The sequence below is a fragment of the Branchiostoma belcheri genome, unplaced genomic scaffold (assembly GCF_001625305.1).
Source record: "Branchiostoma belcheri isolate BF01 breed outbred unplaced genomic scaffold, Haploidv18h27 scaffold80, whole genome shotgun sequence".
NCBI lineage: Eukaryota > Metazoa > Chordata > Leptocardii > Amphioxiformes > Branchiostomatidae > Branchiostoma > Branchiostoma belcheri.
The window spans coordinates 271,278-287,777 of record NW_017804465.1 but is presented as its reverse complement, the minus strand read 5'-3'; the positions used below and the strand labels follow the sequence as shown (position 1 = coordinate 287,777).

The window sequence follows — 16,500 nt, the reverse complement described above, 5'->3', positions numbered from 1 at the left end:
ATAAACTTACTGTCCAACTGATTCGATTTATATCAAACGTAAATTCCAATTGTACAAACATTTCACGCAACCCTACTGCATGTTTTACGATCGATGACGTGCACTCAAAAATTTGTTGTGCATGCGCACTTCCTAACCAAACCAGTGGACGAACGTGTTCCATAATTTCTGACCTTAGCCTAGTCACTGGAGTATCTTGATTTGTATTTACTATTAACTAGAATCTTTAGAATCTTTTGGCTGAAGATAGCTAAAAAGTTCACCAGATATTGATTTGGTTAACGGCTACTACTTCAATGCATGCACGTAGCCTCTACCAGCATACCCGAACTGTTCGGGCATACCCGAACCGCGGACTACACCCCTGGCATATCATCTGTCTGTTTGCCAAATTTCCACTCTTTCCGGGCAAAAAGTACTCTCTAGCGGACCAACTCCCTCGGCATGTTATCTCTCTATTTGACCGATTTCTAGTCTTTTCAGCCGTTCTGAAGCCTGGTAGAGGCTGCGGTCCTCTGACTTGAGTGTCGACAAGTTGTTGTGAAGTTTGGTTTACGGTTTGTTGGCGCCCTAATGAACCGTGTAATGTCGGGTCGTCACTCGGGGAAGACATCTACAGGCTGCCGCTGGCATACAGACGGAGGGGGGCCAAGTGTTTTATAAGCAAGACAAACATGTTAGCATGCCTGGCGTGGTTCCTGACGACACGGACTTGATTTGCGACGGTGAACAGAAGTGCCACCAGTTCAACCGCGACCTACCCAACCCGATTTCCTGTTCTGACTAACGCTAAAAAGACCTGGGAGGCTATTTTAGCCTCTACCAGGCTTCAGAGGCACGAGTTTGTGTACTCTTGATCAAGAGTTGACTTTGTGTGTTTGGAGTTGACTTGATGTACTTTTGAGTTGACTTTTATGTACCAATTATGTTATGTCCACTTTAACGTTGTATTAAGTTTTTAAGTTCAACTAGTTGGCTGGCCAAACTCTCCCAGGGCCCAATTCCTCCGTAGCGGTAATTTAGATAGGAGGGCGAAGCCTCGGGCTCTTGGCTGCCGAAGGAAAACGGCTAACGGCCCGATACTAGTCTAGTACCCAGGGTAGCCAACCACAGTCGACCTTGCTGCTCCCGCCTTGCTCCCGACCATGGTGTTTAGAGTTCGGTAGTGTTCGGGAGGCCATATTCGGCTATGTGTGACAGGGGGTTTAGGGGGTCATTTGGGTCCTGACAGGAAAGTGTACCGTATACTAGTATATCAAGGTAGCACTAACAACGTCAACAGTAGCATGTGTGGTCCAGTGGTTAATGATCCCGCTTCAGGACCAGAGGGTCAATAGGTCGAATCACGACCGTTGTCACTCACTCAGACAATCTGGCATGCCATTGATTGTTGAGATTGTCAGTTGCGTTCCATCGTTCATTATGCTTGTCATAGCAACCCGTCCTCTACATTGAACCTGTATAATGTCTAGCTATAACGTCCGTAGTAAACTTTGCTTTGGATCGAGATATGTCTTTTGGCGGCACAACTTTAAAAAAAGGCAATGACTTTCAAGCCACTGCAGGCTTGTTGTATCCAGAACTGTGCTTTATCGAGAATCCGAGTGCTCAGGCAAGGTTCTGGATAGTCCACGCGTCTCCAGAAGACAAGAACCATGCCTGTGGTAAGTCTATGTTCTTGGATATACGAAGACTATTTAGAACCGTGACTGATCCTAGCTTGTACTAACCCATTCAGCCATAGACTAGATAACAATCTCCTTTGTACATTGAACCTGTATAATGCATGTCTTGTATATTCCCGTCTTTGTCACAAAATGATCCAAAGTTTACTACGAACCATCCCTCCAATTGTTGTGACAAGGACGGATTCAAGATATGTCTCTGGTGGCACAACGTAAAAAAGGCTGTTACTTTCAAGCTACAGACCCATGATTGTAATCTAGAAGCAGATCTTTTGGTGGCTGTAAAGACAGTATCCATTCGTGCCGGACATCTACCATAAAAAAGATACCAATACAAAAAAGAAAGTCCGACAAAAGCGCCTAAAAACACGCCTAAAATAAGCTCAATCCTAAACCTCTGCTTGAAGGGTATCATGACTGAATAAAGGTTATGTAACACCTTATCTAGACTCAGATTGTGTGTCAGTCAGAAGAACTTGGAACAGGCGAAGTTCAAAAGTTCAGGTCAGGCCGCTGACAGCTGTTGTCTGTCCGAAGAAGACCTTGTTGCCAACCTTCCGTCTCTTCTGATTCTCCCCAGCTCAACCTGACATTCCTTGGCTGCTGAATGTTTCCCAAGTTCTGCCAAACGAACCATGACATGTTTCTCAGATGATGTCAAACTAACCGTGACACTGTAGACTTAGGAAATCAGAACGGGTCACAGGTTAAAAGGAATGTTGGAAATGAAAACACATTAATACTTTGCAGGACAGGGGAAAGGGACTGGCGTCTTTCTATCTAACGCTCAGTCCTTGCCAACGTGACGTTTAGCAGGGTGGATTTCTGGTTGATTCTTCCTTATAACGTGGTCTCTGCAGCGAGCAAGGCAGTCTTATCACAGCTTCAGAAGAAGTCCATGCACAGAACGTAAGTATTGTCTATAATATGACATAAGCTTGTACAGAGACTTAAGGTTAGGCTGTTGTATCCAGAGCCGTGTTTTATCCACAACTATGCTCAGACACGGTTTTGAGCAGTCCACGCGTATCCAGAACGCAAATCTACGTTCTTGGATACGTTGAGACTATTCATAACCGTACCTGATCCTAACCCTAAACCTTTCAGGCATAGAACTAGATAGACAGGGTAATGTGTACGATTTTACTTTGAGATGAATAAGGGTTACTAAGACGGTTTAGGCGCCCACACAAGAATATGTTGAAGCTTTTTTCCGGGCTTATCAAGGCTACATGTACGTGCACGTGTGAGAGACATAACGCATTGTGTTCGGTGGAAAACACAAGGAAATGTAAGTTACTTAAGGTCTTGCTCCTTGTCAACCTTCTGGCTCTAAAGACATCCATAAAGTCAACTTTTTAATCTGTTTTTCCGGTGAGTGGATTCAACTCCCGTAAACCGTCTACCGGCTAGAGGAAGCAGCTGATACTTGGTTTACCACAAAACCTTCCTATCATGTTTAGGTTCGCCTGGATGCCAGACTATTCCCAGGGCCAGGCCAGTCCCCAGTTAGACCCTGTGACGTCCAACTGAGGCCGGGGGAATGTTGAACAGTTTCCTTGGGACATGTTGGCCCTGGAGCTGAGGAGTCAGAGGAGCTAGCCTACCTACTGGCCCTGGTAACGGTCTGGCACCCAGGCTGCTATTGTGTTTGGGTTGGTACGGTAGCTAGAGCTACGCCAGTGGTCAGATTCTAAAAACACGGTAGCGGTGAAGTCGACATAGACGGTTTGAAACGGCAAGTGGCAGTCCGAGACAAAGGTAGGTCTTTTCCAGGCTGTTAGCGTAGCCTCTAACAGACTGAAAAGAGTAGAAATAGGCCAGGTGTTAAAACAGATAACAGGACAGGCGAGTTGGTCCACTAAAGGAACAGAAAACTGTACTAAACGTTTGATGAGCAATAGACCTCTGCGAAAGTCGTACATGTGATCTGTTTCTTCTTCATCTGCAGCTGAGAGCAAGTGTTGAAAGCTCATTGCTGAAAGGAAGACCGTTATTTTGTTCCGTTGCAAAAATAAGTCACTGAAATGGCTTCGAAAAGACTTGTCCTTTCTGTGACAACTGTGCTTCTGTGGAGCTCCACCGTGCTGGGTGACAAGAACATAACGTCCGCTCTGCCAACCAGCACTACTACTGCGGATAGACACGGTCTTCACACCGACAGTTTCACAACACTCGTCCCTGGACAGGGGTACACGTCCTATTACATAACAGAAAACTCGCCAAGTGTCCACATGCACACGCCTTTTCCAACGACTTCAACGCTTCAACCAAACCAAAAGCAAGCCGGTTGCAAAATCCGGGTCCCCCGGCCGAACGAAACGGCGAGCCTGCCCTGTCCTAGCCCGATCACCGTAGACCACGCGGTCAAAATCACCCACATCGCCCTCTCTGCGGTCATCTTCCTGCTCGGTTTGACCGGTAACGCGCTGGTCATCCGGATTGTCGCCACCAAACCGGACATGAGGAACGCACCGAACGTCCTGCTGGCCGGGCTGGCTTGTGGGGATCTCCTGTTCGTCTTACTGTGCGTCCCGATCACCGCCTACAACCTGTACACGGTCCCCACGGCCTGGATATTCGGCCCCGCCGTGTGTAAACTGCTGCCGTTCCTGCAGCAGACGTCTCTTGGAGTGACGGTCTTGTCACTGATGGCACTGAGTGCGGACAGGTAGGTGTTGTATCAAGAACCGTGCTTTATCCAAACCATATGATGCATGCTCTGGGTACCGGTTGCCGTTACAACTAGAAGAAAGGTTATAACATTACATAATACATGTTTAATTACAAGGTAAGTAGCATGCGTAGCCCAGTGGTTAGCGATCCTGCCTCTGGACTAAGAGGTTGGGAGTTCGAATCCCGGCTGATGTCGCTCACCCGACATGCACGCTACTGTTTAGGGTCGCAGTCCTTCGGACGGGACGTTAAGCTATGGTCCACTGTTCATTGTGCTTGTCGAAAAGAGCTAGGGGAATTTCCCCGGCACAATGAATCGGTAAATACTGTACATAGTCTCTGTCTTCTCTGTCACGACCAGTGGAAGATTAGCTCTTCAATGATGAGCTAAACTGGTTCGAGATCACTTTCACTTTTAAGACTTGCATTAAACACGTTCTCATCATACCGTTGTTTTAACGCCAGGTACACGGCGGTGGTGTCCTCCACCATGAGCCGGTTGTCTCAGAGCTGGCGCGGGCTGGGCGTGCGGCTGGCGCTCATCTGGTCCCTGGCCGTCCTGGCTGCCGTCCCCGCCGCCGTGACACACACAACCCGCCGGGTCAGGTGGCACCACGGGTACATCACCGTCTGCGGCATGGACCAGGTGGGTTCAGTTCGGTTCATCCTCAGCGAGGTGATACCAGTTTCTCCACAACTACTTGTGAAGCATACAGAACGAAGCTCTTGGCTCCGTCGGGGTGGGCCAGCCTGTTCTCTAATGCAGATGTTTCGGTGGCAAGCAAAGTCGTTACAAATTGGCAAGGCCAAGACACTATCCAATACATGTAGTTCCCTATTGTATCCAACCTAATACTAACTTAGGGTTAGGTTCAGGCAAACATAGATTTGCTAAAATCACGGTTCTGGATACATGTGGACTATCCAGAATCGCACATGAGCATGGTTCTGGATAACTTAAATACAGTTATGGACGCAGCAGTCACCGATTGGGCCGACTGCCAGAAAACGGACCATAGACGATAGAAGTTTATAAGGTCAAATCAACCCCTACAAATGGATGTTTTGTCCCGTTTTTTTTACAATGATAACCTAAAGTAAAGCTGGGTTATCGGCATTCATTTTTACCAGGAAAGTCCCTTCGCGCGGACGTACCAACGAACGAGGGTGTGGCTTCGCTTCGCCCTGTACTTCTGTCTCCCCCTAGCGGTCACGGCGGTGCATTACAGCCTGATGGCCAAGCACATGATGAGAGTGGACCGTTTACACAGGGTAAATGAGAACGAGAATCTACATTATTTTACAACGCTATTGTGTCTTTTTGTTGATAGATACTTTTGAAATTGAGGGTAAGGATTACCATTAGTTTAGCTCTTGACATTGTAATACCAATCTTATATGAGCTCGAGACTGCACCAAGATATGTAGCCCTTTAATATGTGGAAAGAAAAATGCGTGTATATTGTGTACGTTTGAGTTAAGAAAATTAAGTTACCTATCTGCCATCCAGTGAGTGAGTGAGTGAGTGAGTGAGTGAGTGAGTGAGGCACAGCCAACAAGAATAGTATTTTCGCCCAATCCCCTTACATTAGACGTGGAGATATATGTAACGAGTTATATCATCCGTTATTTCATCCAGAATACGCGCGGGATGGACGACCGCATGTCGAAGCGCCGCCGTGCGGCCAGAGTGGTGCTGTGCATCGTGGCGCTGTTCGCCCTGTGCTGGCTGCCCTACCACCTGACTAACATCCTCCGCATCACCCTGCCCTGCTCCGTACTGCAGAACATCTGCACGTTCAGCGCGCTCCAAGGTAAGGTGATTCCTAACCATACTTACTGCCATTTTTGTTACTCCGTGAAGGAGGTCAGGACCTCCGGACGGAGTGGTGTGAAGAGCTGATTTTTCGTGTTCGCAGTCAAAACACTGGGTTCTCTTTGTGTAATCGGCACGCAATTTTATACGCCGTCTGCGGGCATGCCCGTGTTGATGCACGAATGTGTATTTTTGCCGTTGCTGCTTTCGCAGTCAATGTAATATTGCAGACGCACCCCTACAATTACGAGGCGAATTGGAATGGCGAGTTGAAATATATAAAACTTCACGGAGGATTGTCACCTATGGCTTCTTGTTCAAGTTAGAATCATAATGATTGATAAATTCTGATGATATTTCGCATTTGAATAAGAGGAATAACGTTACGGATAAAAGTGAAAAATCTGCAGTCTGTACTAACATGAAACAATATTACACAAGAAATTGTTACTCAAGCTACTGGATGGATTTTAAAAACTGTTTCTTGCAGCATTCACTACTTTTCGTGAGTGAATACCTGAATCTGTACGTAGTTGAACAGGTATATGGATTAAAAAACTATGAATTGGTATGTAATTGAAGTGAAACAATCCATAGGAAACAAAAATGAGTCAACCGAGACAAATTAATGCCTGCATGCCTTACCAATGTTACATAACGTAATGTGTGCCATGTTGGAGTACATTGTTCATCTGTTAAACGCACTAACGTGCTGCAGCTGTACTCCAACATGGCCGCCGCAGGATATGTTCTGGAAACGAAATGGAAAACGTGTTTTCTCGTCCCCATATTGACCCAGGTTTATTGTAAACTAATTGACGGTCCCACCTTCTCTTTGCAGGCGGGATCCATTTCGGGTTAGCCCTGGGCAGCTTCAACTCCTGTGTGAACCCCATCGCGCTGTACATCCTCAGCAGAAAATACAAGATCTACATGGATGCCCTGCTGTTCTGCTGCTGCTCGCAAGGTGGCGACGAGCTCCTGGATCCACGTCGCGGCAGTATCTGGACGTCCCGCCATAGGCCGTCCTGTGACGTCACCAGCATGTCCGTTGCAGCTCGTCTACTCCGCCGCCAGGAGGCGTTTGCGAACGAGAGTACCAGATCGTCGGGTTTGGAGATGGGGAGTCAGGCGGGTGACAGCTCTGAAAGGAACTCTTCCGTTGTTGCCGACTAATATTTGAGTGACATAAACCTACAGGTAGTCTCAGAACTATTAAAGTCGGCTTACAGATGTTTATGCGGGCTGATACAGGTTAAGGTTCTACCATGATCACAACTCGTGGGCAGAATGTTCTGTCTCCACCAGACTCCTTTTGCAGGCTGAATAGATAGTAGAAATCGATCGGCCTAAAAAGGGACATCATTGGCCAGAGGAGATGGCCGCCGATAGAATCTCAATTTTTGATGTCCCTTTTTAGGCCGATTTCTACTATCTATTCAGCCTGCAAAAGGAGTCTGGTGGAGACTAACAAAACCGCAAGGGTTGGCAAAACGTCTCGATTAAGGTCGCATTCACGTATTTAAGGATGACATCCAGTATGTACATGTAGTTTTCAAACGTTGTGTTGGAAAAGATGCCGTCCGCAACAGGCAAGTTTCTGATGTAAAAACATCAAAACCATGAAATAAATTAAAGTTCGGGTTTCGTACTGGCGCAGTACGTTCTGCCGACGTGCCGGTCAATATTGAGTCATATTATTTGCCAATGGGGGCAATAAAAGTATTTAAAGTGTGCGCTTATGTAACCCCCTTTGGGACATTCTGTGACAAATAGTTCAACTGAAATACAATATGCACAAGTCATCAATATTCACAATTCTACAACATAGACTTAAATTGACAATCTTCATGCATTTTTCAGTATATTAATTATGATTCACAATTTTTACATATTATTTGCAGGACATAATCATTATGTTTGATATCATACTGCTGTTCACGTGTTGGACAGAATGATCTTATCTAAAATTTATCTTTTGATTTAACATCAACTGATTCAATCGTAATTCCGATGTAACAACAATGAAGTACTGGTGTTGTAAGTAATAGTCTCTTTTTAGTTGCTCCGTATTTCAGAAGTATTATAATAAAGGACAGAACGAAAAGTTACACTGTTGTCCAGTACGTAATTTACTTTGGTGTACAAATTAGCAACGTATATGTTTACCAAAGATGTTTACCGGGTAGCGAACGCCACAATTTGTCTGTATACAATGTCTGTATCGTGACGTGGTCAGCGATGTTCCATAGAACGTCTTTCTTTTTGTTCCATAACGACTGATTCCGGACTTCTCCGTTGTAACTTACATGTTTGGTTGACCGTCACAGTTGAAAACCCACTAGTAGCGTGCTTTGTTCCTACACCTTGTAACAAAACAACTATTTTACTTGATTTCTTGTACAAAGGAAGCTTAGCGATGGACGAAACACCTTCACGGATAAAAGTAAAAGGTAGGGTCGTCTCTGTTTTAATATATTTCGTAAAAGAAGATTTCTTATTTTCGTTAGAGATTTATCCTTTCTACATGTGTGTATGTTTGTGTGTGTTTGTACATGTGTGGAGCAAATATGTGTATCATCATGTGTATTATTTGATTGTTTGTTTGTTATTATTTATTGATTATCATTATGTGATACCCTGCATCAATTCAGCCGTATAAAGGCTGCGACTGCACGGCTACTGTTTGGCCAATAAAAACCATTTTTTAAATCCGTGATTTTCGTTCGTTTACAAAAAGACAAGTTTTCGACAATACTGTAAATCGTAAAAATAAAGCAGATGCAAAAGAAGCAAATATATGACAATCATTAAGAATATATTGGAAAAAGGTTATTTAGGTTGGAGAATGCTAAACCACTTCCAAAGTAAAGGAAGAAAACGAGAAGAAGTAACTGGTAAGTGTATTATTCGCCATGTCACATTGGCAATTTCTTCGACCTTCATGACCACGTAGATTTCGTGATGAAGGCAATTTTTTGCAACCTTTTTATTCGCACGCGCGCATCAGTTTTGGGGTTTCCAGAGAATGTCATCCATAGAATCCAATCATCATGGCCTAACTCTACCAACAATCCACAGTTCAATCTCTAAGAATTTTGTCATCTCCTGTTTTTTTTAGTCAGCCCTCTTTGTGACCAAGCAACCGTGGAGAGTCCAGAGGAAAATGTCGTGACACAATACCAACCGGTAAGCAAATGGAATACATTTTCTTACGTCAATGATCTGAAAATATATACAATTCGAGTTGATAAAACCATGAATTGAAATACTATATAATAAGTATACCTTTATTTTCATAATCAATAAAGAAAAGAAAAAAGAAAAAAATTCAAAAATGCTGAATACTGAAGGTCTGTGTGTGTGTGTGTGTGTGTGTGTGTGTGTGTGTGTGTGTGTGTGTGTGTGTGTGAGAGAGAGAGAGAGAGAGAGAGAGAGAGAGAGAGATTTTATTAAATGTTTATTTCGGTTACAGACAATTTTCGATGCACTCGTGGATACAGAGGCCCAAACTGGCTCAGAGAGACGAGACACAGGCGATCTTTTGTCGACGCGACCTCAGAAAGGATGGAATTACGTCAGGAAAGGCAAACTTCAGACTAAAGAACGACCGTACAGCAAGGACACCAACGCGCGGAAACAACAAGAAGTCAGTTTTGGGCCGCATGCTCGAACCCACATCTTTTCATTCAACAATTATAATAAATAAAACTAAAAATTATTACGGGGGTATGTAATCTCTTGTTTTAGACGCACCCAAGGCAAACTCAGGCGGCAAAAGAAAAAAAAGATGAGGAAATATGTCTATTATTGAAAATAACTGTTTGGGCTGGCGTTAGGAGGGGCATCCAGCCGTAAAAAAAACTTGCTTCCAAAAAGACTTGCACTTGATAGAGAGAGAGCCTTTAAGGTGTTGTACCTTGCAGGACCGCATGGCAGAGCTTAGACACGATGCGGCTGCCAGGCCGCGGGAGATACGGCTGATCAGACAGACGAGCGGCGGGCTGGCCTTCGACGTCCCCCCGCCCGTTTCAACTCGTAACGCCGGCAGGATGTTTTCTATCAGGGACGCTATCGAGGCCAGGCGGCAAAAAGTTGCCAAGAAGAGAGCAGAGACGAGGGAAGAGTTTGACATCATGTTGGAGACAGCGGAGAAAAGACGAAAGGTCCATTAAAAAAAAATTATTTTCATTCATCTTTATCATTATTCCCCACGCTTGACCTGGTAGTTTAACCCGCTAGCTCTTCCAATGCACAAGGAAATTGTTACTCAATCGACTGGATTGGTTCTGAAAACTGTCTGACGTTTCAAGTAGCATCCACTACTCATCGTCAGTGACTAGACTGGGCAGTGACTAGGCAGTCAATGACAAAAAGTAGTCGATGCTACTTGAACCATAAAACAGTTGTCAACACCTATATCCAGGTGCTTGAGTAACAATCTATCTGATTACTTGGATGTCCAAAATCATCGACAGCTCTTTTGTTATGTCATTCAGACCTGTACAGGGAACCGGCTGTGTGTGAAAAAGACTCCCAAGCGCCCCAGCCCGGTGTATTACAACCAGGAGATGACACCCATAGAGACGGAGGCACTGAAGCGACACCGCAAACTTCACCCCCAGACGGACTTCCAGCTCTTCTCCTTCTCCCCCAGTCCCAAACCCGTCCACGACACCATACGTGGCTGGGGGCTCGGCGGAGTCGCCGATAACGTCACTGCAGAGCCTGCTCCTCCTTCTACCAACTCTCCTCACGCCACATGCCACACAGGGGCGCCGCCTAACGACACGAAGGAGCATTACAGACGCGCTTCTCGCGAGCACGTCTCGCCACTTCGTCCTCGCGATACTTGCAGCCCCACGAGATCTGCATTTCGCAACTGGAGACAGAAGAACGACGCACTTGGCAATAGTAGTCCGTCCTCCCCAACAAGCTCAGTGGGAGAATTCGACTATGAGTCAGACTTTGAGGACAATGGCGATGATTTTGGTGATGCTTAATAAAGTAAAAAAAAAAGGAGGTCGATGACTTGGTTTGAGTATGAGTTTGGGTTGTCAGAAATGTGCTACTGTATATAGTTTGACTTTTATTTTGCTGGTATGTAAACCAAATTGTGTTTCATTTACCGTATCATAATCTGTGCATTTATTGAACCACCACAATCACGTTGATTTGGTAATGGTGGCACTTTTTGGCCAAACTTTTTTATTCGCACGCTCGCATGATCGCATCAGTTTTGGGCTTCCCAATGGATGTCATCCATATTCGTCAAATCAAAAAAGCTGCAGGAATGGGTCATAGAACTCTTGCTTTGTTGTGATTCCTGTTTTCCTATCTTCTGCTTACTTTCTGTAACTAAATAAATGTCATCTAAGCTAAACAAAACAATGATACTGTGATGAACCGTCCAACTATTCTAGAACGCCATTTAGAACTGAAGTCTCTAAATATTAACAATCCAAATACAACCCCAGCCCCAAAACAACACAGAATAATTAGAACTACCATTAAAAGCTTCATACATTACAACTATGATGTGGACCGCAGCTGCATAAAAAAGAAATTGAAAGAAATTGTCCAGAAAGATTTTACAAAATATTATCTTCTACAGCAAGAAATCCGAGATGGCGCATCATAGGGTTCCAGAATACCTGTTCCTGAACCTGACCGGAAATTACGTCATAGAAGGTTGTTCAAGGTAACAACGGGTTTGTTGTTGTTTACCAGTCACAATCGGTTCACGAGAGAACCTGCAAGACGTGCTGTTTCATTTCCTGTGAAGCCACAGGCCGAAAAACAGCGTCTCTTCTGACAATTTCTGCGATATTTTGGTCGAGAATTGTCAGTGAGTTGTAGGGAAGACGCGAGAATCTTGAAGTAACGATGCAGGCCGCTAGGGCGGCGCTTTCAGTCGCCGCGAGGATCTGTCCCAAACCTGCACCGTCCACATACATTAGACCTGCCGCAGGTAAGGAAGCCTAGGTATCGTCTGTGTTTCTAACTTAAGTCTTCCAATCCAGGTTTAGTTTTGTACAACACTGGGCATGACTACACAGCATAGCATTCCACAAGCGGTCATTGGTTTGGTTGTAGGCATTTTCAGTGTTAGAAAATTATTCATACTTTTGAATGATGACGAAAATATGCTAAGGAATGGCATTAAATGCCAACATTATACAGACTTCCTCATTCAGAATATTATTTTGTTTGCTGTCCTGAAATTGTACTGGATGCCTGGCTAATAATGATGTAGACATTGGCAAGACGGTAGATTGTAATATTGTAGGGTATCTTGATGTTTTGTCTTTCTTTTCGACGAATTCTTCATCAATGTTCGACCCATGTCAGGCATGGTGCTTGCGCACACTTCCCCACCACACCCTAGCGGTTCTAAGCAGAACTGCCTCCGTCCGGACATGCCGTACCAGACCGGCTATACGGGGTGGAGCGGACTGGACGTGGGGCTCTTCATCGCCGCGGGCGTCCTTGTCACTGCCGGGCTGTATGAGGTGAGGGTTTTTCTACATTTCACCTCCTCACAATTACATTAGCTAGAGATGCCCTTGCTCCTGACTAAGGCCACAGCAAGTTAATCTTATGGATGACATCCTCCGTGGACTCCAAATCTAATGCGATAAGGCGAAAAAAAAAGACGCGCCCCCAAAAAGATTCCTACATTTTAAAATTTCGACATCACAAACCTTGTTAAACAAGAAATGATACTTATATGGTGCGACGTATTCTGTTCTACAGAACCGTTGTAGGGCAAGCCTTGCCTATCCCATCCACGAAACAACTGACAAAAACTGAAAAAGGCACCAAATTTTCTATAAGGCACCAAAGTTGTCTATAACTTAACAGGTGGTTTCGAATAAAGAACTTTGCCATTCAATCATTCACCAACCTTGTGAAGTTTTTCACTTATATTTCTATATCTATCAGTGCAACAAGGCTCTGCAGACCACGCACACGCCGCCTATAGTGCCCCCTGCCCAAGGTGTTCACTACGTGCCGTCAGACATCAGTCAGTACACGGGTCTGAACCTCGCACCGCAGGCACCACAGGCCCCGGCCGGGGTACTGCTCAGGCGCGTCAGCGTTCCTGTCGGAAATAACGCCACGACCGATTGGAAAGTAGCCGAGAGCGAGATTAGAATTGACCAGAAAGACCAGCGAGTCTGCACCAAGTTTTATAAGTCTACTGAAAGTACCGACAAAACTACGTCTGCCGAGAAGACCTGCAAGTGTTCACGGGATGCCTCTGACGAGACACGGATGACTGGCGGGGGACAAGTCTCCGAGAGCGACGTTGAGAAAGTCCAAGACTTCTGTGGGAACGACGTCACCTCTGACGTCACTAACAGCCGTGCCGACGAGGAGGAGAGGGAAGATGACGTCGGGAGCAGGACGGACGAGACGCGTCCCCGACGCGCTGACTTCACACAGGCAGAAGTCCTCGCAGTTACCGCATGTCCGGTCCGGCACGAGCTCAGCGCTGCTACACGAGAGGCGATCGGCTCCACCCATCACGATACAGACAAGACGGACTCTGAGATCAGCATGGAAGAGTTCCTGTCCGAGGACGTTTTGTGAGTTTATTAGTTGTATATATTTTCTTAGTATGTAACGTAGTAGATTATATAATAAAATTAACGTCAACCGCCTAAAGTATATTGCAATTATATTTTGCTTTATGCATTTGAAATTTCACACTAGTTAGTTTGTGGTGCCACCACAAACTAACAGAATGTAAACAAACGTGGCTGACAGCTGTGTTTCCAGTTTTCAATCACTCCTGTAAGGCGCCATATTTTGGCACCTCCACGTTGTGAATGGCACTTGCAATGAAGTAGGGTTGATTCAAGTTACTATGTGAAGAAATGGTCGCAAAAAAATTACTTTATTATCGTCCTTATGTTGCATAATGCAGCTTTAACAGTGAGCAGGAGAGCGCCAGCCTGTCCCAGCCCGTCCCCGTGAGTCCACGGCTTCAGAGGAAGCTGAGATGCGCCGTGCTCTACGCCGAATGGCGGGAAGACAGCCAGTACTGTTCCCCAGATGACGTCACGACCAACCAGAAGGTGCGTTTCTCCTGGTTCGGACAGGAGGACGACCACGACCTTGATGACGTCAGCGAGGTCAAGATCTACTGCGCGGTTCTTGAAGGCGTGTGGAGAGAAGACGGTGGTCTTGTGGAGAACCACGTGACCAGAACGGCTGGTGGTGATGACGTCATGGAGCCGTACTACCCTGGACACGGGCACAGGAACAGCATCCAGTCTGGGAACGAGAACTGGATCTGAAGAACGTCCAAAAGCCTCCGACGTGTCAAACACAATAAGCAACTCCATCCGACTAGTTCTTTGTATCATGTCTTATCTAACGCGTAAAGATTAGGCAGAAAGTTAAAAAGTAAATGCTTCTTACCTGTAACACAGGTCATAAAAATTACAACTCAGTTGGGCAACCACTTTTGCACCTTGATAGTGGATCATATATTTGAGGGTTAATGCAGACAATGAATAAAGTCATATGACATGATATGAATGATGAAGGAATATAAATATTCAATATCATGTAACGTTGCATTTCTGGTTATTATCTTATTAGTACAAGTGCTTATAGGAAGAGAAGAAAAGTTTTTTAAAAGACAATTTATCGTATATACCCTTGAAGAATCAGCTGCAGTTGATCAGCCTGAACAAACCTTTATTCAATCGACATTCAATTAACAAAAAGCTTGAAATATTAAGCTGGATATAACATTTAATAAAAAAAATGAGATGTTGAAAAATGAAATCCGCTGACAAAACGTTCGACTAATTTCTGGTCCTAACGGAACGTAATGTAGTTACAATTCTTTCTTCATTAATAACATCAAACACATTCTCATGGTTTGAAATAGGAAGTTATGCTGTAGGCTCAAAGAAATGCACGGTATGAATTAAAGATCTGTTCATATATGAAGGAGCTACCACACTAATGAGTATCGCAAACTGAGTAATAAAGGATATAAAAATTACATAAAATTATATGTGATATTCAAACTGTCAGTGTAATAAAGGTCCATAAAGGCTCTCTTTGTTCAATTTGTTCTTTAAACAGGCTCTGCCATCTCATTGTACAGGGCATGGGGTTTCTATTAGCGCATGCGTGTAGAGTGCCGGGTGGAATATAGTACCGGATATAGACCATTAAAACATTAAACTTTTTCATTGAAAATTTGGTGCCTTTTTGTCAGTTTTGTGCTGAATTGGATAGGTAAGGCTTCATACTCACTGAATTTGACACAAAAATGTCAAATTATGGTATGGTATAAGTTTGAGCAACAATAGGCTGAGCTAGAGAAGTAGTTTTTTTTCTGCTAGGACGTGTGACGGTAATAATTATGCTATTGCTGTGCAAATATTACCTTTCTAGTTATGTTAACCGAAGGAAAACATATTGTTTTTACTCAGTTTCTTCCTCCTCTTCTGTTCCAAACACTAACCTCTGACCTGACCAATGACATAATTTATTGACGTCTGTCACCATGGCGACTGGTGTAGGGTTACATAATGTTGCAATTTCATGGTCTGCTCCTGTCACAACATACTCGTAGTACATGTATGTGAATGTGAATGTGTTTGAGTAAAAATTAACAGAGCAGATCATGTCCGAAGGTAAACATTATACATTTGCTTTGCAAATGTTACTTCTCCAGTTAAATTAGTTTCTCGCAAACGTAGAGGTGGCGAGAGCCGCACGGGGCGTCGTTCCACTGTCCTTTGTACCTCTTTTTCCCAAAAATCCAATTCTTGCCGTTCTGTTGATAGTTGAAATGGTACAATTAATGTAATGTTGAACATTAATTTGTTTGGTTGTTTGTTTGTTTCGCATAGCCGGTAAACAGCCTTTAATTAAACTAAATCTAGAACTAAGTCATCATCTTGATTTTACAATAACTTTTGATCATGTGTATCCAACATCTTTGTTTTTCTATTACTTTGTGTCACATATCTCATCTGTATTTCCTATATATAATGGATTCTTTTTGCTAATTTTTCCTCACATAATGTGTGGTAGCGTTGAAATAAGTCTTAGACACTTGAGTGCGCTACTACTTTGTGTTGTACTGTGCTATGCGATATGAACAATGAAAAAACTTTAGTGCTGCTTTCCTAATATAAATAATACATTTCCACAGTACATATTCCACTAAGGTCACACCATTTTAATTTCTTGGTTAACGTATTCGCCCGCTTTTTCTGATTAAAAAAATCAGAATCAACTGCAAAATGCTCATATTTTGCCCTGAACAGTTGAAAATTGTCCTTTTCT

The 16,500-nt window shown here is 44.2% G+C and overlaps 3 protein-coding genes across 3 annotated transcripts; all 3 read left to right on the top strand.

Annotated features, from left to right (window-relative positions):
* The first annotated feature begins 3,716 nt into the window (after positions 1 to 3,716).
* Positions 3,717 to 7,416, top strand: LOC109486506 (endothelin B receptor-like). Its single transcript, XM_019790343.1, has 5 exons — positions 3,717 to 4,356; positions 4,827 to 5,007; positions 5,493 to 5,615; positions 6,001 to 6,175; positions 7,019 to 7,416. The coding sequence occupies exons 1-5, from the start codon at positions 3,920 to 3,922 to the stop codon at positions 7,351 to 7,353; spliced, it is 1,251 nt and encodes a 416-aa protein (XP_019645902.1). The 5' UTR covers positions 3,717 to 3,919; the 3' UTR covers positions 7,354 to 7,416.
* Positions 7,417 to 10,109: 2,693 nt separating this feature from the next.
* LOC109486497 lies at positions 10,110 to 11,188 on the top strand. Its single transcript, XM_019790334.1, has 2 exons — positions 10,110 to 10,343; positions 10,677 to 11,188. The coding sequence occupies exons 1-2, from the start codon at positions 10,110 to 10,112 to the stop codon at positions 11,178 to 11,180; spliced, it is 738 nt and encodes a 245-aa protein (XP_019645893.1). The 3' UTR covers positions 11,181 to 11,188.
* A 1,330-nt stretch (positions 11,189 to 12,518) lies between these two features.
* On the top strand, positions 12,519 to 15,656 carry LOC109486493. The gene is made up of 3 exons (XM_019790330.1): positions 12,519 to 12,689; positions 13,123 to 13,769; positions 14,111 to 15,656. Exons 1-3 carry the CDS (start codon positions 12,522 to 12,524, stop codon positions 14,481 to 14,483), a joined length of 1,188 nt encoding a protein of 395 aa, XP_019645889.1. The 5' UTR covers positions 12,519 to 12,521; the 3' UTR covers positions 14,484 to 15,656.
* Positions 15,657 to 16,500: the final 844 nt, after the last annotated feature.